The sequence below is a fragment of the Cynocephalus volans genome, chromosome 13 (assembly GCF_027409185.1).
Source record: "Cynocephalus volans isolate mCynVol1 chromosome 13, mCynVol1.pri, whole genome shotgun sequence".
Taxonomy (NCBI): Eukaryota; Metazoa; Chordata; class Mammalia; order Dermoptera; family Cynocephalidae; genus Cynocephalus; species Cynocephalus volans.
In genome coordinates this window covers 43,622,716-43,643,959 of record NC_084472.1, presented here as the reverse complement: position 1 = coordinate 43,643,959, position 21,244 = coordinate 43,622,716, and the positions used below count along the sequence as shown (strand labels likewise).

The following is a 21,244-nucleotide window of genomic DNA, read 5'->3' as shown; positions in this document are numbered from 1 at the left end:
CAGGACACGATCTGTATGGGATTCCTTATTGGCTCCTATTTCTCTGTAATATTTTGCTGTGGGTTAGTCTTATCTGCTCAGTGAAGCCAGCAGCCCCTCAAAAGCAAGTTTAGAGTCTTACACAGCATGAAGCCCAGGACAAGCACTGAGTGATCAATAACATTTGTTAATTGACTCATATTCTATGAGTAAACCACTCGTGACAAATGAGTTTCCATCTCACACCCTAATTGCCCTTTCTTTGGAAAGGGCTCCTGGAACCCAACTGTTGTCAGCTTCTGCAGCAGGCAGTGGGGGAAGTTATAGCAAAGGAGAGAGTGGGTTCGAGTATAAATAGGAAAAGGAAATTCTTGGGTTTTCTCGGGGCAATAAAAGTTCTATGTAATAATTTTATACGTAACTGTGCAATTAAGCCTGAAAATTGCAAGCTTCCAGTTTGTTCTTTCCCAGCCAAATGCCAGGCGGTTCCCGCAGTAGATGGCATTTGCTTAGAAGAAAAGTGTGAGTTCTGGGGCAAATCTGAGGTTTCTCTTCCTTTGGAAAGCACAGGCAGGCCTGAGACCCTTGGGACCATGCTGCGGGGCTGCTGATCTGGGCCTCGTCTGGAAATTGAAGTGGACAACAGCAGGAAGGCAGAAGTGTTATTCGAAGACCGAGGCACAAACAGGACAGCTCACCCCTGTGACGAGGCCCTGGTGTGTGATTCTGTCCTCTCTCCTCTCACAGCTGCCACTCCCCCAGGACTCCCTCCCAGCTGGATCCCACATGGAGGTCTGGGGCAAGAGAAGGGCAGGAGAGTGGCCGTGAATAATGGGAGTGGCTTCATGGGTCAGAAGATACAATCTCCAAACAGGTTTCCAGCCACCCATCCCTCCCCGCCCCAGGACTGCCGATTGCTGACACCTTCTTCAAATGCAGCACTGTGCAGATTCCTCTCCCATCCAGAACTTTCCCTGACTTCCATTCTTTGGCCTCTTAAACAGAGCCCAAGGGTATGTGAGGCCCCTTGTCTCCCTGCCTCACCATCCCCCCACCCCCAAAACTGCCACCGTGGTAGGCTGCTGACCTCTCCGTCCTTCCCCTAGACGTGCCTGTCTCTGAACCCACCCAACTTCCACCTTTGAACTCAGCTCCCCAAACTACCTGTTACTTCTGTCTGCATGTTCCCTGCTCGCTTGGCCTCTGTGCCTTCTTTAGCACATGCTGTCCCTCTGCTCCACACCCCTAACTGCCTGGGGGACTCACTTCCTTGGCAGAGTCCCCTCCCTGAACCTGCAGAGCCTCTGCCCTCTCACCCAGCATGCCCTGTGCACACCCCTGGACTAGCATTGAGCTCTCGTTTGGGGTCTTTTCTTTACTTGTCTGTTTCTCCACACTCCTGTGAGTTCTTAAGGCCAGGAACTCCACCCCTTCAACCCTGTTTCTCCAGCACCTAGCGAAACGGGTAAATCCTACAGCAGCTGAGAGGGAGCATCACAGATACCTAGGAAACCTGGAGCCAGCTGCTTGGGTTCAACTCCCAGCTCTACCTCAGTCTCCGCATTTGAAAAACGGGGTAATAATGATGACAGTAGCTACCTCATGAGGTATTTGAGAGAATGAAATGGGAGAATCCATGTAAAATATTTAGTATAGCAACTGGCACTGAATACATCTTAGTTACCAGTTTGATTCTGTCCAAGTCGAAGGAATCTCAGAATGAATCCCTGTCTCCTATGTATTGTATCACTGTCACGCATATCTGAAATCAGCATTATGTTCTGATTGGTTGTGCCCCTGCCTGTTCGCCCACCCCACACACAGGGCCTGTGGGGGTGTTTGTAATGCATCTGTGCACATTCTGGAAAAGCAGCCACTCCCCAACTCCCTAGCCATCCTTGGCCACTGTTGGAGAGATGGGAAGACAACCCCAGAGTTTTTACCAACCTGTCAGGTCTCCATCACTCTACCCAGTGTGGCCAAATGACAGTCCCACCTTGACATTGTAGAACACTCATCGTCTGAAAGCCCTACCTGTGTAACCTGGCAGGGTTCCTGAAAGATCTAAGCTGGGGGTTGGGGGAGGAGACAGAATCTGGGTCACAAGAAATCCACGGTCAGGCGCAGCACCTCAAGACATCCAAAGCTGAGCTGTTCATGATCTCGGAATCCAAGGATCCATCCTGGAATCAAAACATTTAAGTGGATTAGCTAAAGCACACCATAGAACCATTGAGTGTGTGGGCAGAAGGGACCTTGACGGCCTGCTAGTCTTGTATAAGAGAAGAAACTGCAGCTCAGAGAGGGACTTGGCCCATCCAAGGTCACACCATCAATCAGTTGCAGTGCAGAGCTGGGATTTTAATTATAATTCCTCCCCCAAAGGGTTTTAGCCCCCTCTCTGCTAACTGCACACCTGGGCATTTCCCAGCCATCACTCCCCACACTCACCCTTTCCCTGCTCCAGCTGCAGCCTTCTTATTTGGCATCCACTTGCTTTTCTGCCCAGTGTAAAGTCCCCAACTCAGCAGCGGTGGCCTTGACTTCTGAGCCTCGTCTGCAGCTGGGAGCCTTCAGCACGCCGGTAACGGCAGCAGGTAAAGATGGCATGCAGGCAGAGCGTGCTCAGAGGCTGGCCAGCTGTGCAGCCACCTTAGTGCCTTCCAGAACAGATGTCAAAATAACCCCACAAAGAGTTGAAATATGGTACCACTTAACCCAGATGTCCACACACAACCCTTTAGATAACTACCAAAATCTAAACCATTCCCATTCCTAGACAGAAGATGGCCCCTTTGGGTAGTAATGCTAAAAAGAATAGTGCTCCTCAGTGGGCTGATGTGTACCCCCTTCCATGCCACCCCCACCCTCTAGTGAGAGGTGGGCTGCCGGAGCCACCGCACACCAGCCAGGGACACCTCCTGAAAAGGCAGCCAGAGGCAGCTGGGATTCTGAAGCTCAGTAACGCGTGGCCGAGTGCTGTTTATGGGAGACGAGTGATTTATTTTATTATCTAACTTTCAGTGGTTTAATAAGGTTTAATAAGCCTCCCAAGGAGTTTTCTGGCTCAGGAAATCGCCTGTAATAAACACAAGTAGTAAATCCTTTATTCTGAACATAAAGAAAGAGGTATGCAATTCTTCTTAAAAGAAAACAAGTCTCCCCCCACCACCCTCCTTTCCTCTAATAAATAAAGGATGAATAAATAATTAAAGAACAACAGCTCGAAGGGGCACCACTTTATTTGCCTGCCCCAGACACCCACTGGCCAGCCAGCCACTGCACCAGCCATCAGCAGCTCCACCGTCCCCATGGGTTTGCCCGCCAGCCCTCGGCCCTTCAAGCCACCATCCAGCAAGCTGGAGAGAGCCCTCCTTTCATTACTGAGGCTGTGTGGCTCCTCAGAGAACCTGCTTTTTCTCTCCCTCCTGCGAGTCTAGTGCACAGAGCCATGGAGAAAGCAGTGGCGTGGGGGAGATGTGTGCCCTCCAGCAGTCATCTCACCACCTTGCTATGTGGCCATAAGCTCACTTCACTTTAGTTTCTTCATCTGGAAAATGGGTATAATATGGCCTTGCCTGCCACCAAGGAGATGAAACTGCTTTGAAAGGTGAAAGGTAAAAGCTGAGGGGCTGGGGGCAGCACACCCACTTTGGGCTTGCCCAGATGCTGGCAGGCAGCTGCTATGAAGGAGAAGGGGTGGGTGGAAGGGATGGTAATGATGATGGGGTGGGGGATGACAGTGGGCAAAGCTTGGGCAATGAGTCAGGAGGTTTGGGGTCTCTGTCACTTAGCTAGTTCTGTGACCTAGGGCAAGTCAATATACCTGCAGGAGCTTAGGTTTCTCATCAGCAAAATGGGAAAAATAATTCCTTCTGCACACTGGGATCTCAGGGAAACGTATGGAGAAAGGTGCATGTGAACAAGCTTTCCTGAATGTGAAGCTCAACAGGCATGTGGCATTGTTAACCCCAGGGGCTACAGCAGACAACAGTGAGTCAGGGACTTGAGTGCCAGGTCACAGGAGAAAGAAACTCAGGCCTCCAGATGTAGGGACATGGAAAATCTGACTGGCTGGGATGAGAACCCGGGAATGCCTGCTTCCCAGGCTGGCCTCCTGCGGGTGGGGGAGGGGCTGAGCACTGGGGAGAGAGAGGAAGGGCATGCGCAATTGTGGAGGTGGGGAGGGCCTGCATTCCAGCTGTAAGGGAACATCTGGATGGCCACGGCCTTTGGCAAAGGAAGAAAGCTCAGAGCAAATTGCACAGAAACCTTCAGGGACTGCGTGGGGCCGGATGAGCTGGGGACTGCAGGCTCCAGGCGTGTCCTGGCAGGGTGGCAGTGCAGGTGGGGCCAGCTTCACCCAGTGTGGGTGCTCTGCCTGGGGTGCTCGCGGTAGGCGGGATACAGGCTAGAAGTTGAAGTGGCCCTGCCCAGCCTCCCAACCCACAGGTCTGGCCCCAGCCTCTGGGGCAGCTGAGGCCCAGGGGCATTCCAGGGCCAAAGGGTGTGGCCTCCTTGCTTGGGGAAACTGCCAAGGGTAGGGTGGGGCACACCCAGCAGAGATCTGGAGCTGGCCAGCTACTGGGGACAGTCCTCCCGCCCTCTTTCCTGCTCCAGCCCACCATCCCTTTGTGGGTTTCAGTGCCTACAGACCACAGGGAATAAAGACCTGTTCAAAGGACACAGGTAGTCACTAACCAGCTTCATTCCCAGGTCTGGAAAGGAAATCCACATCCCTTCTCACCCCTGTGCAGCATACCTCCCACCCCCACCCCCACCCTCACCACAGCCACTAATTCCACCAGGTGGCTTTGAAGCTCCAGGCCTGGGCAGGGGAGGAGCTGGATGGAGGCTGGAGACAGGGTGGGGCCAGCTCCTGGGGCAGTGGGTGTCTGCTGGCTGGGGCCAGCCTGCCATGGGGATTTGGCAGATGGAAGCATCATCCTGAGTCCCAGATTTGCTGAGCTGAGCAGGATTCAGGGAGGCGCTGAACTTATGGATCATAGCAACAGAATTGTCCCAGAAGTCACATCCCCAAGGCAGCCATAGAGAATAAGAAAGTAATGGGACTTGAGCAGAAATCAAGTTCCTGCCCTGCTGTTTTCTAGCTATGTAACTTGGGGCAGGTCACTTAGACTCTCTGATCTCCATCAAACTGGGATCATAACACCGGCAGTAAGGGTGAAAGGAATTAACATAATACCTTGTGAATGACAGGGCTGTGATCAAATGTCAGGATCTAAATGACTGTAGGGTAGGTTCTTCCTGCCACTCTACCCATATAAATCCTCTCTATCCTTCAGAGCTCAGACAAGGCCCCTGCTCCTGAAACGTTCCCTGATCCCCAGCCCATGGGGATCTGGTGCCTTCTATCCATACCTCTCATTTGCACTCAGTACTGAGCCACCTCCCTTCTTAGTTACCTGGCAAGCGTGGGTCTCAGCATCCTGGTGCACATCCCTCATGTCTGGCTCTGATCAAACCCTTGGAGTACGTTTTTAGAGCCAATGTTCATGGGGAAGAGTGTCAGACAATGTTGCTTGGACCTACTTGGGTTCTAGAACCTTCTACTGAGGGTGGAGGATACAGGGGATGCTGAGTTAGGCCTCATGTACTCTGGAATGATTACCACGCCTAAGAAGGTTTCAACCCTTCTGCATTCTTCCCCTTTAATCTTTTTCCTCTATTTTTGAGCTTCTCTTCTCCTCTTTCCTTTTTTCCTCTTGACGTTTGATCTATATATTTTTTCTTTCCCCTTTCTACCAGTGGTTCTTATTTTGCATCGAACTTCTACTAGCTGTTGAGAGTTTTTTGTTTTGTTTTTCCTTTGTGCGTGTGTGTTTAATTTTTTTTCCTTGTGCATGTTATTCTTGGAGACAAAACTGCCCCAGCTTGGGTGATGGAAGGGAAGGGGATGGGAGGCCTGGGTGGGAAGGTGGGGGAGGGTCATGGCATCCCCTCTGGGACATTGCTGTCTGCTGGCCCACCAGGGCATGGGAATCTTAGGGTCACCAGGGAAGCTCCCAGAGTACAGGGTGGGGGCACTTCTTCCCAAAGAGACAATGAAACAGTGAGTGGAAGCCCCCGCCCCCTGACCGCAACTCACCCCTCCCACCCCCACCCCTGAGGTTAGTCTCCTGCCTGGAAAAACAACCCCAGCTGCCATGGTTACATCCGTTCCTCCAGAAATGGAACAAACGCCACAAACCAAGGCACAGTGAGAAGTCACTGCTGGGCAGACCAGCCTTCAAGTCCAGGGTCACCTGGGCCTGTTACCCCCTCCCCATTGCTAGATCCACTTTGCGCTTCTAGCTCTTCATGGTCATGACATGTATTATCAGATTTCTCAAGACCATCTGATGACCTGATGAGGAAACAGAAGCACAGAGACGGAGAGGGGCAGCCCAAAGTCACACAGCTATGGTTTCCTGATTCCAAATCCCAAGTAAGCATTGCTCCAAAAGCACAGCAGATGGGGTATTTAGCACAGGACAAGCACCCTCTATTCCTTAGTGGTTTCAGATGCAATTATCGCATAGTGAGATACTGATTACCAATACACAGTCCGATGGGTTCTGGCTTCTCTACCTACGAAGGCAGAGTAAAGCTTATGGAATGGTGAGAGTTTTCCCTGAAAAGCATTTTAAAACGTTTTCATCTTTAAAGGAAGAAGTCCTTAGCAAGCAAGAAAATTGGGCTCTCTATAAAGAACTAATTTCCTGGGGTTTTACTGAGTTTGGCTTTTTACTTTGAAGTCAAAGGGTATTTTCATTTACAGATAGTGTTTTCAGACAACAAGACTCCTCTGAGGGTCAGGACCCTGCTACCCCATAGGATGACTTTTTGGGAATCAGAAGAAGGTGTCACTTTCTCAGTACATTTATTTCCATCTATCAAAACATTGTCGTATATGATGTGGGGTGGGGGGTAGAGAGAGGGTGGGGAAGAGGAATGGGTAAAGGGTCACAAAAATCAACTACAATGTATATTGAGAAGTTAAAATAAAAATAAAATAAAATAATTTTAAAAAATAAATAAACATTGTCATAATATACTGATTTGTTAGACTGAGACATTTAACAACCATCTGCCAGAAAATTGTCAAGATAAATATCACAAATCTATCATGCCTATGGAATGAACAGTGTCCTTGTATTATTTATCTATTGCTGTATAAAAACAACTCTAAAACTTAGTGGCTTAAAACAAGAATAAGCATTTATTGTCTCACCATTTCTGTGGATCAGGAATTCAGGAGAAGCTTAACCTTTCCATAGGGCATCCTCACAGCATGGCAGCTAGGTTCCGCCAACACAAGGGATCCAAGAGAAAGCAGGGCTAAAACAGCAATGTCTTTTATGACCTTGCCTCGGAGGTCACATATCATCTCTTCCACAGATCTTATTGGTTACACAGGTCAACCTTACTTTTGTGGGAGGGGACTACACAAAGACATGAAATGTTGCCAGCAAGAGTCAAGAATCACTGGGGACCATCTTTGAATCTGCTGCCACCTCCCCCATAGATGTAGCACCATTGTACAGTTGACAACCTGCACAACAGTAATTTCAGCACTGCTAAGGACAACTCTTGCCACGGACCTTCACCAACTCTGTGCCAGGACTGTGCTAAGCATTTAATGATAGTATCTACCTTCAAGCAGCTTACAATCTAGCAAAAACACCAAGACACACATAAATTTAGTTACAATACACAGCAGAATCAAATAAATCAGGTGTTTGTTTTAAAACAGAGATCATCAAGTGTTCTGGAGACCAAAGGCTGGAGAGACACAGCATCTCATTTGAGGAATGGGGAAAGGGTTATCTGCATGGGATGCTGAAGTGTGGGAGGGATGTAGACTCCTGGAGATTGGATGTTTTCCAGCCAGGACCACAGCATGAGCACAGGCATGCAGGCTGAGGACTTATGTGTGGGAATTGGAGAGTAGAGGGGGCAGGGTATATTTGGGGCACATCAGAGGGGAGTGTTGTGGCCACTCACCCCATCCAGGTGACTGCCCATTCACAGCTGTGCATGGGAGGTGTAATAGGAAAGTCTGCTTGAGCCTCAGCTTGATTTTCTCCTCTCCTCTCCACTTCCTCCCCCCACCCCGCATCAGAGCTTTGTCAAAACCAGCACTTATTTCTATAACTTTGTCATCTCAAGAATATGGTATAAATGGACTCATACAGTATGCAACCCATTGGGATTTGCTTTTTTCACTCAGCATAACTCCTTGGAGATTCCTCAGGGTTGTTGCATGTATCAGTAGTTCCTTCCTTTTTACTGTCGAGTGTATTCCATGGTATGGATTTACCACAGTGTGTTTAACCATTTACCTGTTGAAGGACATCTAGGTTGTTTCCAGTTATTGACTATTATGCATCACACGGCTATAAATATCTGTGTACAGGTTTTTGTGTGGACATAGTTTTCATTTCCCTGGGGTAAATCATTGCTGGCTCATATGGTAGTCACATATATAGTTTTTTGAGAAGCTGCCAAATCGTTTCTCAGAGTGGCTGTACCATTTTACATTCCTACCATCAATGTACGAATGACCCAGTTTCTCCACATCCTCACCAGCATTTGGTGTTGTCACTATTTTTTCATTTTAGCTACTCTAATGGGTATGTAGTGATATCTCATTATGGGTTTAATTTGCAGTTCCCTAATGGCTAATGATGTTGAACATCTCTTCCAATAAGATGGCTTACTTGCCATATGCATACCCTCTTGGGTGAACCTTGCTGTATGATGACCACAGTTGTTGTGTCCCTGTAAGCTCTGTTAGAGCAGGGGCCTTTTTCGTTTGTGCTCTGTGCATCCTCAGAGCCCAGTATGGTGCCTGGCACAGGAAGAATAGCCAATGGGTATTTAGAAAATGAATGCATGGCCTGTGGGGAGTCTGGCCTTTTAAGGATGAGAACGTGGGGAAGCAGCGAGTCCTTAGCTCTGGGAAAACTCCTGAGCACCTGGATGGTGGGATTGCTTAGGGAAGGCCCAGACTGCTCCATGATGGAGGAGAAGGGAGGGGGGAGGAAGGAGCCCTCAGGACCCCCCCCCCCATGGTGCCTCCACCAGCTCCCTGGTTCCTCCAGGCCCCTGTCAGAGCACAAATCACGGGCCAGGCACTTGTCACTTCTCCCCTCCCCCACCTCTGCTTTCCCAGGGCAAAAACATCCAGCAGATAAGTGTGCAACGATCCCCAGAGATCTTCCCACTGGGAGGTGGGGCTTTCAGGTTTTGTTTTTCTTGTTTTCTCCCCACTTTAACTGTACCAAGATAAGGGTCTGGCCTTTGCTAGGATTTATCTATGGGCCACATTCAAGCTTCGCTGTAAGTAGAAGGGCCCCACATGCTCTGGCATAAGCCCATTTTTGTCCAGGTTGAATATGTTAACTCGAGCTGTGAGTGGTGCTTCCTGAAAGGAGGGCATGCCAGTTGTCCTTTGTTCTGTCTTTCTCTCTCCTGGTGGCTACCACTGGCCACACTTCATGTATAACGTATGTAACAATAAGGCATCTCAGAAGAGGCTTCTCCTACAGAATGTATTATATTTTTGTGAAGATAATAGAATTCAGACATGGTAAATTAACTAAAAATGCACTTGCATTTAGATTGAATTTAAATATTTATTTATAGGTGAAACGGCTCACAGATATACATATATAGGTTGTTAGTATTAAAAAAAAAATCAAGAATTGCAAATGAAAGGAAACTTCAACTACAGTGAAGCCAGGAGTAAGGTCAGGAGGCAAAACATATATCATAAGACCCCCATTTGCTTGCTGAAAATGTGCCACAAAATTAGTTTTAAGCTTTCTGGTAGCCAGTGCAAAATATGCATCTATTATGGAGTCGGAGGATTTGTGAAGCAGACCAGAGCTTCTCAGCAGAAGTGCTGAGTGGTCCTTGATCCGCAGCTGTTGTGTGAGTAAGAGGTGGATACAGTGCCTATAGCGTGCAGAACAGTTGGGTTTCATGTAGCTGTTCATCCTGGTATTCCACAACTGCATGTTAACAAAGTGGAATTCAGTGAAATAGAGCCCTCGAGGAACCTCTAGAGCCTTTGCTAAGTAGCTCTCACCAGCTGCTCAGTGAGAAGCCAAACTCTAAGAGTTTGGAGGTCCAAAGAAAAGAACCCAGTGGTCCAGTGAGTGAAAAGCCCCACTCGTGAGCCAGGCAGTGAACTGCAGTGAGATGTGGCAAAGCTGAGAGGTAGGAGGGCCAGACTTCTAGTGGAGGGGGAGCCCTTAAACAAAGCGGGTAGTGTGGGGGAGCGAGTGGTCCAGAACCCGGAGCTGAGCCCCCTCCTAGGGCCGTGCTCGCTAACCCAGTCTTCCTCTCTGTGTGTCCCTGCAGGGCTCTGGCTGAGAACATGGCCAATGGCATTGACGAGCTCATCGGCATTCCCTTCCCCAACCACAGCAGCGAGGTCCTGTGCAGCCTCAATGAGCAGCGCCACGATGGCCTGCTCTGCGACGTGCTCCTGGTGGTGCAGGAGCAGGAGTACCGGACTCACCGCTCCGTCCTGGCCGCCTGCAGCAAGTACTTCAAGAAGCTCTTCACGGCCGGCACCCTAGCCAGCCAGCCCTACGTCTACGAGATTGACTTCGTGCAGCCCGAGGCTCTGGCCGCCATCCTGGAGTTCGCCTACACCTCCACACTCACCATCACCGCCTCCAACGTCAAGCACATCCTCAACGCCGCCAGGATGCTGGAGATCCAGTGCATCGTGAACGTGTGCCTGGAGATCATGGAGCCTGGGGGGGACGGGGGGGAGGAGGACGACAAGGAGGATGATGAGGACGACGAAGATGATGACGATGAGGAGGATGAGGAGGAGGAGGAGGAGGAGGAAGAGGATGATGATGATGACACGGAGGATTTTGCTGACCAAGAAAACTTGCCTGACCCCCAGGACATCAACTGCCACCAAAGCCCTTCCAAGACGGACCATCTCACAGAGGAGGCCTATTCAGACACACCCAGGGACTTCCCTGATTCCTTCCAGGCTGGCAGTCCCAGCCATCTGGGGGTGATCCGGGACTTCTCCATCGAATCTCTGCTGAGGGAGAACCTGTACCCCAAAGCCAACATCCCTGACAGGAGACCCTCCTTGTCTCCATTTACCCCAGACTTCTTCCCACACCTCTGGCCAGGGGACTTTGGTGCCTTTGCCCAGCTGCCCGAGCAGCCCATGGACAATGGGCCCCTGGACCTGGTCATCAAGAACCGGAAGATCAAGGAGGAGGAGAAGGAGGAGCTGCCCCCACCCCCGCCGCCGCCCTTCCCCAATGACTTCTTCAAGGACATGTTCCCTGACCTGCCTGGGGGGCCGCTGGGCCCCATCAAGGCAGAGAACGACTACGGTGCCTATCTCAACTTTCTGAGTGCCACCCACCTGGGGGGCCTCTTCCCACCCTGGCCACTGGTCGAGGAGCGCAAGCTGAAGCCTAAGGCCTCTCAGCAGTGCCCGATCTGCCACAAAGTCATCATGGGGGCCGGGAAGCTGCCACGGCACATGAGGACCCACACCGGGGAGAAGCCATACATGTGCAACATCTGCGAGGTCCGCTTCACCAGGTGCGCACCGCAGCCCACCGGGAGGGGCCAAGGGGCGTGGGGACAACTGCAGAGGTGGGCACAGAGGGTGGGGACGAAGAGAGACACCCAGCTGGATCCCAAACACACATCAAGTTCATTGCTAGAGGGGATGCTAGGCATTACCTGGTGCCATGACTTTCAAACCCTGTTAGGAGCTAAAATATTTTCTCAAATACAGTATTAGGTGGAAGCCTAAGACATAAAACAGGTGACAGCAGAGCTGTCTGGGTGAGACAGAAGTGAAGGGCCTGAGCAACTTGCCCGCCAGGCCTCCCTTTCTCCTTCCCCACCGTAAATCCATGGAACCCAGTTTGAAGCTCCCCAGTGGGGTGCAGCCCCTTCCTTTCATTTAGAGAAGCAGCTCTGCCCTTTATTAAGCACATTCTGCATGCCAGGGGCTGTCCTAAGTGCATCACGCACCCTCACTCCCCAGCCATGCCCTGGGAAGATGGGGAGGCTCTATTGCCGTGTTACATCCACCTTCCCGGGGCTCCTGGCTACTCCTAAGTGCAGCTGGAAAATGGCAGAGCTGGCACTTGAATCCCATCCCCTGTGAGACAGCTAAGTCTGTGGCCAGGAGACTGCAGAGACCCCTGTAAGCCCTTTCAATCATTTTGGGGTCAGACCTTAAAGGATGAGCCTCTTTTCCATGTTCTCCTCTTTGCCTCTCTATGTTAAGAAGAGGAATAACTTTATGCCATTATGAAATTTGAAATCAATGTGTTATAAACCTTTCATCTTTCATAGACTCCATCCCATTCAGCAAACGTGTGTTATGTACCTTCTTTGAGCAGCAACTTTTGTAGTCTAAACTGATGGGTGGGATGATGTGGGTTCAGATCTGTCCATTGTGAGGCTTTGATGGGCCTCACTTTTGGAAAATGTGATCTGTTGGTGCCATTTGTGGTCCCTGGTGCAAAGCTAATCCATGTCCACAGCAGGGAGAGTCCCAGTAAGTGGCCTTGCACCAGACTGGCTCATTTCAGTGTGCTGGGTGGGGTGTGGACAGAGCCTGGAAGTAGCTGCCTTGTGACTGTGACTTGCCAGACGAGGTCTTTCTCACTCTGCCACTGTCCCCCTCAAAGAGCTCACCTTGAGAGACCCACACTTCCTCTAATGGTGCTGCCATTGCTCCACATCCTCTTGGAAATTTATCTTTGGAAATTGCTGGAAGCTTGTTCTTTCAATTTTCTTCAGTGGGCCCAAAGCTTTGGCGTTCAAGGACAGAATGAAATTTTTTAACCAGGTTGGATATCAAATCAGAAACTATTCTTTTCCAGGAAAAACAAGATGAATCCTATAAAGTAATGAGTCCTGGGTAGCTTGGAAACTCTATTTAGAGTTGCCAGAGAAGAGTTTCAGAAATATGTCAGGTGTCAGTGGCATTGCTAAAGTAGCTCTGCAGAGTCCTCTGGTGAATGCTTTGAAGGACAAAACTGATTGTTTCCAAAGTAACCTTGGGGTCCTGCTCACAGCTGCTTCTGGGAGGGAAATTCTAAACAGTCTCTCCCGGATGCTACCAGGTGACAGTGGAGGGAGAATCTGCAGGGGCAGGGCCGCCCATATCCAGAGTGTGCCCCTTTCTCCTAGCCCACCAGCAGTGCTGGCCTCCAGGCACTCTGCTCCCATTACCCCACACAGCAGCTGCACCCAAAGTCCCCGAGATTCACCTCCCCTTGGGCGTCCTTCCATAGCAGCCCTGCCACCCTGATGCCACCCCCACCTCTCTCACCCCTGCCTTCTGCTGAATTCACCTTACCCCCACAGGGCCAGGCTAGAGTCCCTAAACCAGGCTTGACAATAGCACAGCAATGACAGAAGAAGGACACACCGGAGCACCACGTGGAACGAAACAAGCTGAATTCAAGTACAGTTCACTCATCTTTGGCCAGGGCCTTGCTCCAGCCAATGATTCCCATTCCCTGGGAATGACCTCAAAGTTAGACAATGACGTTCTTCACAGGCCAGATCTGAGAAAGCCAGCGCCAAATCAGCCTAGAGCGCCCCCTCCTGCCCATCCTGCTTCCACCTTCCTGACTTCCCCTGCCTGGCCTCTTGGCTGATACTGGAAACACCTCTCCCTTTGGGGTAGATCTAGCCAGGTGGCTTCAACAGGGTGCACATCTCAGGGTTCCACACAGTGAGCCCAGCCAGCACCCCATGTCCCTGTTTCCTTCTTTCCCTGCTCCCTCCCGTCTGGACCTTTCCCACGCACAGCCATGCACGGTGGCCAGCCTATGGGCCCTGCCTTCCCTAAGGAAAGATTTAAACTTGGTCAGTCACTGCAGACAGCCTTCTTGCCCTCCAGACACTGGAACATTCTCCAGGAGAAGGCCTCCTAGTCTGGGCAGAGATAGCCGTGTTGTATAGGAGGGTGACATTTCAGAATCCTCCCTCCCAGCACATTCCTAATGGTCACTTAGGGTGGCCTCTGTGTCTACAGTCTCCCGACCCCTCCAGGCAGGATCAGCCATGGAATGGTTCCGGCCATCCGGCCACCTGTCCTGCCCTCTCTTGGGCTACTCCTGCTCTGTGGAAAGACAGCCATCTGGCCCCAGGCCTGTGTCCTGCTGAAGCAGCTGCATTCCAGACCATCAACACCTCCCCTCACCCAGCTCCCACTGGGCTCTGACCCTCCTGAGAAAGATCAGACAAGCTCTTGGGGCCCCTCTTCCCAGGAGCAGAGAAACCCTGGGGAGGGGAGATTCTTTTGGCCTGTCTCCATCGGGGCCTCGACTTCTCCCCGTGGGCTGTGGTTATCCATGCCCAACACTCCCCATACCCCTCCCCATCACATTCTTCACAATCACTGGTCCTTGCCTTCCCACCCCCTCTCCAGAGCTGCCCTGCAAGGATTCTTTTCCATCCTTGAAGAGCCCCAACCCTGGCCTGTCCAGGTTGGAGTTTCCTGCAATTCTTTCTGTAGCCAAGTCCCCATGTAGCCAACTTCCTGTGGGGACCTTGTTTCCGGCTGGATCCCCCCCAACCATGATCCACAACACCTTTCCCTCCTCCCCACCTGGAGGCTCTTCAGCAGCCACTTAAAGCAGCCATGGCTGCTTCACTGACCCAAGACTGGGCCCCTCAATGTCCCTCTCACCCCCCAGAGGCTGGGAGGGACCCCAGATACACTGCCCTCACATTCCCCTCTTGGATACTGTTTCCCCTTATGGAGTGGGAGTCTTAATCACAGCTGAGCTTCTGCTCTTTCCTCCCTCCTTGATGCTGGAGACAGCTTAGTGTCCTCTGACCTCACTGCCACCCTCCTGGAGGATGATGGAGGGGCCTCCCCTTCCCCTGCATGGTGGAACTCTGGCTAGGGCTCTACATTACGGCATCCCAGATGCCAACTCCTAGAATGTCCACACTGCTTGGGGACATCATTCCTAATGACTTCAGCAGCCGCAACCAAGGTGTAGTAGGGGAGCCCCTTCCACCTGGAAGGCTTAGCCTGCTGCTTTCATTCCACAGGTCTCTGAGAGGAGAGACTGAGGCCTCCCCCACCATGGTATTGTCTACTCTTCTGTGTCTGCCTCCTCTTAATTCCCGCAGCATGGCTCCTTGAGTGCAGGCCACAGGGACTTGCTCCGGCCCCACCCGGCCCTCCTGTGGGGAGCTCCTAAAGTACAAGCCTGGCCATTCTGCCTCCTGTAGCCCCTGCATCCTATGGCAGCCTGTCTCTCAGAGGTGCCCCAGCCACGTCTGAGGGGGCAAGTAGAAATTGCAAGACAAGAAGAGACTGGCCCCCAGGACAACAGAGGCCACACTGTCCTGGGGAAGGATGGGCACCTCTGTACCCTAAGAAGTCACTCTCTGACAAGCCATGATTTTACCAGTTTCTGCTGAATCCCCTACCAATATCCTAAAAGGCTGCAACTTTTAGTCTCCAACACCAGTCAAATGCTGACCACCCCCTCCACCCCGACAGCTGTCTGCTCTCCAAACAAGGCCAGGAGCCAGCTTTCCCCCATCCCCCTCTTTTTATTTTCTTTTTTAGTCCTCCCACTCCTGGCAGCTCTGGGAACCTTATTAAGATAATGTAATGTCATTAGCAGTGGTAGCAGGAAGAGAGTTTGTCTCAGGCCATCAGGTTACCAAGAAGTCCGGGCAGATGGTGCTGGGAAAGCATTATCGTGATTGGGAGCCTTTCTGGAGGCTGTGGACCTTCAGCCCAGCCCCGCAGCCCTTTTCTTCCATTCAGGGAATGAGCTCATGAGGACTCATGTGTCTTTCCTGACGGCAAGCTCTCGGAGCTGGAAGGGAGCATGCAGATCAAGGCTTGGGTGCATGTGACTTTTCCCAGGTCCCTGATGCAGGGAAATGGAATGAAATGGCAGGCAAGAGGATCAGGGCCAGAGAGGAGCACATCAGATTTGGAGTTGGGCAGTTCTGAAATTGGCCTTGCTCGTCATTGGTCAGTCAACAAACACGTGATGAGCACCTGATGTACCTACAATGAGTGTTGTACAGAGTAGAAAAGAGCATCTGACAGGTTCCTTTCAAAGGAGGTACCAGCACCATGCATGTCATGTGCACATGAGGGCTGGAGACAGCACAGCGCTCAGTAAATGCTGCTGAATGAGTGAATACAGGGCTCAACATCTCTCAGTAGATCACGGTACTTTGCAAAGAGCAATGGAGTGATAATCAGGAGGGCCTGGTTCTGCCTCTCACTAGCCATGTGACCTTGCCCACATCTCCTCCCCCTCCAGGCCTCAGCTTCCTATGTGTAATTTGAGGGGGTTGGAGTAGGTGTTCCCTAAGGTGGCTCCCAGTTTTCTGACTCCATTCATTTATTGCCCAAGATAAGAAAGCAATGAACACATGACCATACCTCTCTGTACCTCCGTTTACTCATGAGAATGACTGGTGACACCAACCTCGTGGGCTTCAGTGCAGTGAGACAGAGCTGCCTGGTCCACAGAATACTCCTGATCCATGCTAATGATTAGCACTGACAGCAATGTCCATGAGTCTGGGCTCCTCCACATCAGCTGGGGATCACTACTTCCCTGCCCAAGAATCTGTGACTTCCTGTGTCATCTTGCCACCTACACTCCTAATTAGGCAGGGCTCCAGCAGCCAGGGACGGCTGTGTGCTCTTAAAGTGCCATTCTCTGTCTGTCCTTGCTTTCCTTATCTTGAAAGCCAAGGAACTGGATCAGATCAGTATTTCCAAGGTCCTGGGAAGTGGACTGCTGATAAGCAGGTTACTGGGCCCACTGACTCAGACTAGGAATGGGAATGTGTCAAAGTGCTCCAGCTAAGCTAGTTGATCTCTGAAGTTTTCCAGGACTGGCTTATCGTGAGCTTTGCCCACTTTCACCCCTTGCCCCAGTCCCAGGAGAAGTCTCCTTTAGGGCAAGACAGCTCCTGCCTAGGGCTGAGTTTTTCCCATTCGCTTGCTCAGTCTCCTGGCCCTAGAGGCAGAATCTGGCTACAAATGCCCTCTTTTATTGGTCTGGTCTGCACTTTCTGAGGAGCCCTTCTAGGTGGCAAGCTGGGAGTCCTTGGTGTAAAAATCCACCCTCTATTTCCTCAGCACAGCTTGCAAACAAAACATCACCCAGGCAGCCTCCAGGTCCCTGTGCCTTTCACCAGGGGATACCTTTGGGAAGCTCTTAACTTCTTTCAGCCTCCTTTCTTGCTCTGTCCAAGTGAGGAAATTACACTACGTGTGTTGAATCTAGCTCACACAAACCCACAGTCTCTCCATCAGCCCTGGGCAATGGGAACTGATGCCTGGCGCTAGGTTCAGCTCTGCACAGTAACTTAAGTAACTTCCCTAAAGGTCACCCAGCAAGTTGGTGGTGGCTCTGCAGCTGGAGCGGGGGCTCCCAGACCCCCAATGGGGGTCCTACCTTGCCTCTGAATAACAACCTTACAGGGTCATTGAAATACTGTATTCATCTGCTGATAGCAGGTGCTCAATGAAAGGACATTATAGGCACCTTCTCAGCACATCTTAAGTACTTGGGTTGATGGCCACTAAAATGGGATTTATTTTAGATGCCCTAATGAGAAGTATGGGAGAAACTGTGGATATTTATAGTAGGCCCTTTGCCCTAATGAGAAGTATGGGAGAAACTGTGGATATTTATAGTAGGCCCTTGACATCTGAAGATTTACTATTTGCACTGTCCATTGTTTGAGAGTGACCCTAAGGGTCAATACTACTAATTATGTGTAACAGTGATTTTTTTTTTTTTTAATCTATCTCATAAGGTTGTGATGAGAATTAGATGAGATGATGTATTTAAAGCCCGCTCAGCTGATTCTGAACTGAGCTCTCTGAGGCCCTGGGGAGGAAGCCTAGCCGAGCAGCTGGCGTCAGTGCTTCCATCAGACCCTGGGCGAATCTGTGGAGTCCGAAGACATATGCCTTAGGACCAGATAGGAGCATCGCTATAGGGGTGCAGATGGTACTATGCACCCCACCCCTACATTTTTACACAGGTCACAATGCAGTGGTGAGAAAAGAGTCTCAGCAATGCCATCACCCTCCAGGTGGTCTTAGCGTGTTCCCCTTGAAGGGAACCTACAGAGGGAAAGATTGGCCTAGGCCATTGGTCTCAACATGGGGTCTATGGACCCCCAGCAGTATCTGGCAACGTTTTGGAAATGCGAATTCTTTCCCCCCCTCCCACACCCAGACCAACTGAATCAGAATCTTCAGAAGTAGGGCCCGGCAAGTCTTGACCATGGTTCTGATGGGTGCTCTAGTTTGAGACCCACTGGCCTGGATGCTCTCTAAGGCCCCTTCCTGCTCAAAAATCCAGTCATCTGGGTGCAATCTGGTGACAAATATCACAGGGCAGCATGTGGGCAGGGTGGGATATCACAGGGTACTCTGCAGCCTGGGGTGGCTGATGAGCTGTGGGAGAGGCAGGGGCAGAGGGATGTGGCAAAGGAAGAGGGATGTGGAGAGAGGAGGGTCTGGTGAGGATCCCAGCCATCTTCGGGCAGCAGCACCCCCCTCCACCTTCCCTGCTTATCCCACTCCCTTCCAGCCCTCCTGTGAGCACAGATGAGAGGACTCGAGCTGTCCTCTCTGGTGTCCCACCCCCCCCCCAACCCGGTGCCTGCCAGTGCTCATATGGCTTTCCTTTTCTCTCCTGCACAGCCCCCATGGAACGTTTTGAAAATGAGAGCCGTGAGCCCTCTAGTGGCCAGGGGACACCAGGATCCCAAGACCTGCTCCTGCTGTCCTGGGGTTATGTTGAGCACGTTTAAATCTGGCCATTTTAGGGAGGATACCAGGGTTCCACATCTGCTCTGACCTCAAAGCCCAGCCTGAAATTATAGTCAGAGGCTCCACCCCAGCCACACCTGTGGGGAGGAGGTGGGAGACTGGACGCAGAGCTTCCTGGCCTGCCCAGCCCAGTTGAGGAAGGCTGCAAAATAATCCTGAGAGGAATTCTTGCAGCCCAGCTGCCTCCACCTCAGCCAGGACGAAAGGTTCCTTAAACTGGTTTACCCAGTACTTTGTCTTTAGGAAAACAACCCCGTGACGTCAGTTTTCCTTTCAAGACCACCAGAAGGTGTGTTAAATCTAGCTCACAAACCCACATTCTCTCCATGAGGCCTGGACAATGGAGATTGATGTCTGGCACTAGGTTCAGCTCTGCTCAGAGAGGTTAAGTAACTTGCCTAAGGTCACCCAGCAAGTTGGTGCAGCTCTGCAGCTGCAGGGGCTCCCAGATCCCCAGTAAGAGCCCGCTCTATACCATACCTTATGTCTGAATAATACCACTTAAACCCTGAGAAATTATGCCCTAGATTAGGCTGCATTCTTGTTGCACCTGGCTCTTTTGTAAACTTTGAAATTGTCTGCAGACAAAGAGGAGAGCCCAGGGCTTAGGATAAGAAACCATAGTGCAGGAGACTTGAACAAGGTGTGCCTGGGCTTCTATAGCTTCCCAGATTAGTGCTGAGGACAGACAGATCTCAACAGCCCAAGGGCTGGGATGGGCCCAGGCGCTTTGGTCAAAAGCACAAGGATGAACCCAGCGGGCAGACTATTGCCTGCAGACAGTGGGTGTAAAATGAAAGTGCAATCCAGTATCAGGAAAAGTTATTGTAGCAGCAGAGGACTACAGTCAGAATGCTGACTTCCAGGAATGTTATCTTCCCAGCAAGTCTATTTTCCAGGATGTGAGACAGGCCCCTGATAAAGAGTGGGCACTCCATTACTCTGAGCTTGTGTGTGAAAGGAGTTCTGGCGGGAGGAGGCTTCTCGGGACCTGCTCCTTCCTCATCCCTTGATCCAAGTGAGTAGCCACACCTGTCTGGGGTAGGGTAGCAGTTAAAGGTTGATCCTAGCACGAGCTCCCTTTCTGGGGTTTCACTCCATGGCAGTAGGGAGCCTTTGCAGGTTCTGGAGGAAGGGGGAGCAGAGGGTTGGGCGTGGCTGTGGTGCTCCCTGCGGGGACTGACTCTTGGGCTCTGCGTTGCAGGCAGGACAAGCTGAAGATCCACATGCGGAAGCACACAGGGGAGCGGCCCTACCTGTGCATTCACTGCAACGCCAAGTTCGTGCACAACTACGACCTCAAGAACCACATGCGCATCCACACGGGCGTGCGGCCCTACCAGTGCGAGTTCTGCTACAAGAGCTTCACGCGCTCTGACCACCTGCACCGCCACATCAAGCGCCAGAGCTGTCGCATGGCGCGGCCCCGGCGCGGCCGCAAACCCGCTGCCTGGAGGGCCGCCAGCCTCCTCTTCGGGCCCAGCGGCCCGGCCCCCGAGAAGGCGGCCTTCGTGATGCCACCGGCGCTGGGCGAGGTGGGCGGCCACCTGGGCGGCGCCGCCGTGTGCCTCCCGGGCCCCAGCCCCGCCAAGCACTTCCTGGCGGCGCCCAAGGGCGCCCTGAGCCTGCAGGAGCTCGAGCGGCAGTTCCAGGAGACGCAGATGAAGCTGTTCGGGCGTGCCCAGCTGGAGGCCGAGCGGAACGCGGGGGGCCTCCTGGCCTTGGCGCTGGCCGAGAACGTGGCCGCCGCACGCCCCTACTTCCCACTGCCCGACCCCTGGGCCGCGGGCCTGGCCGGCCTCCCGGGGCTGGCGGGCCTCAACCACGTGGCCTCCATGTCTGAAGCCAACAATTAGGCTGGTCCTTGTCGACCTCTGTCCACCCACCCTGTCCCCCTTCCACCAGGTCCACTCTCCCCCACCCAATGGGTCTGAACTTTTCATTTTAAAAACACAAAGGGAGAATGAAAAAATAATATTAGCAGCAATGGTGTTTTCTGGGCCTCCAAGGCAGCTGCCTCCCTTCTGCTGGTGTGTGAGGTGGGCAGCTCCTCCCAAAGGGCCTGCAGGCCTGGGCCTCACCTCTCCCAGGCTGGCTCTCTGGCTCTCACAGAGAAGCTTACTCGGGCCACAGAGGAGGACCACAGGCTGGGTGCCCAGGAGCACTTGGGAGTCAGGGGGGTTGCTTGGCCTGGAGGTGGCCAGATGGAGCAGGGATGGGGGAAGGGTCCTGGGCCACACACCTTGGTTGAGCCTCACTGCCCTTGGTGGAGTCCCTGCCAAAGCTGCTCTGAAGCGTCATTTTCCAGTCTTCAGCCATCCTTTTGAAGGTCCTTTTGAGAAATGACCACATGCCACATAGAAAGAAGTGCCCTATTGGCAGGTAGGCCTACTAGAG

General features: G+C 51.9%; 1 protein-coding gene across 1 annotated transcript in view; it reads left to right on the top strand.

Annotated features, from left to right (window-relative positions):
* The window catches only part of ZBTB7C (zinc finger and BTB domain containing 7C), a 143,487-nt gene extending 122,784 nt beyond the window's left edge, over window positions 1–20,703 (top strand). The window contains exons 2-3 of the mRNA XM_063076463.1: window positions 10,351–11,574; window positions 20,052–20,703. Of these exons, the coding sequence (XP_062932533.1) occupies window positions 10,367–11,574; window positions 20,052–20,703 (1,860 nt within the window). The 5' untranslated portion in view covers window positions 10,351–10,366. The remainder of the gene's footprint in view (window positions 1–10,350; window positions 11,575–20,051) is intronic.
* Window positions 20,704–21,244: the final 541 nt, after the last annotated feature.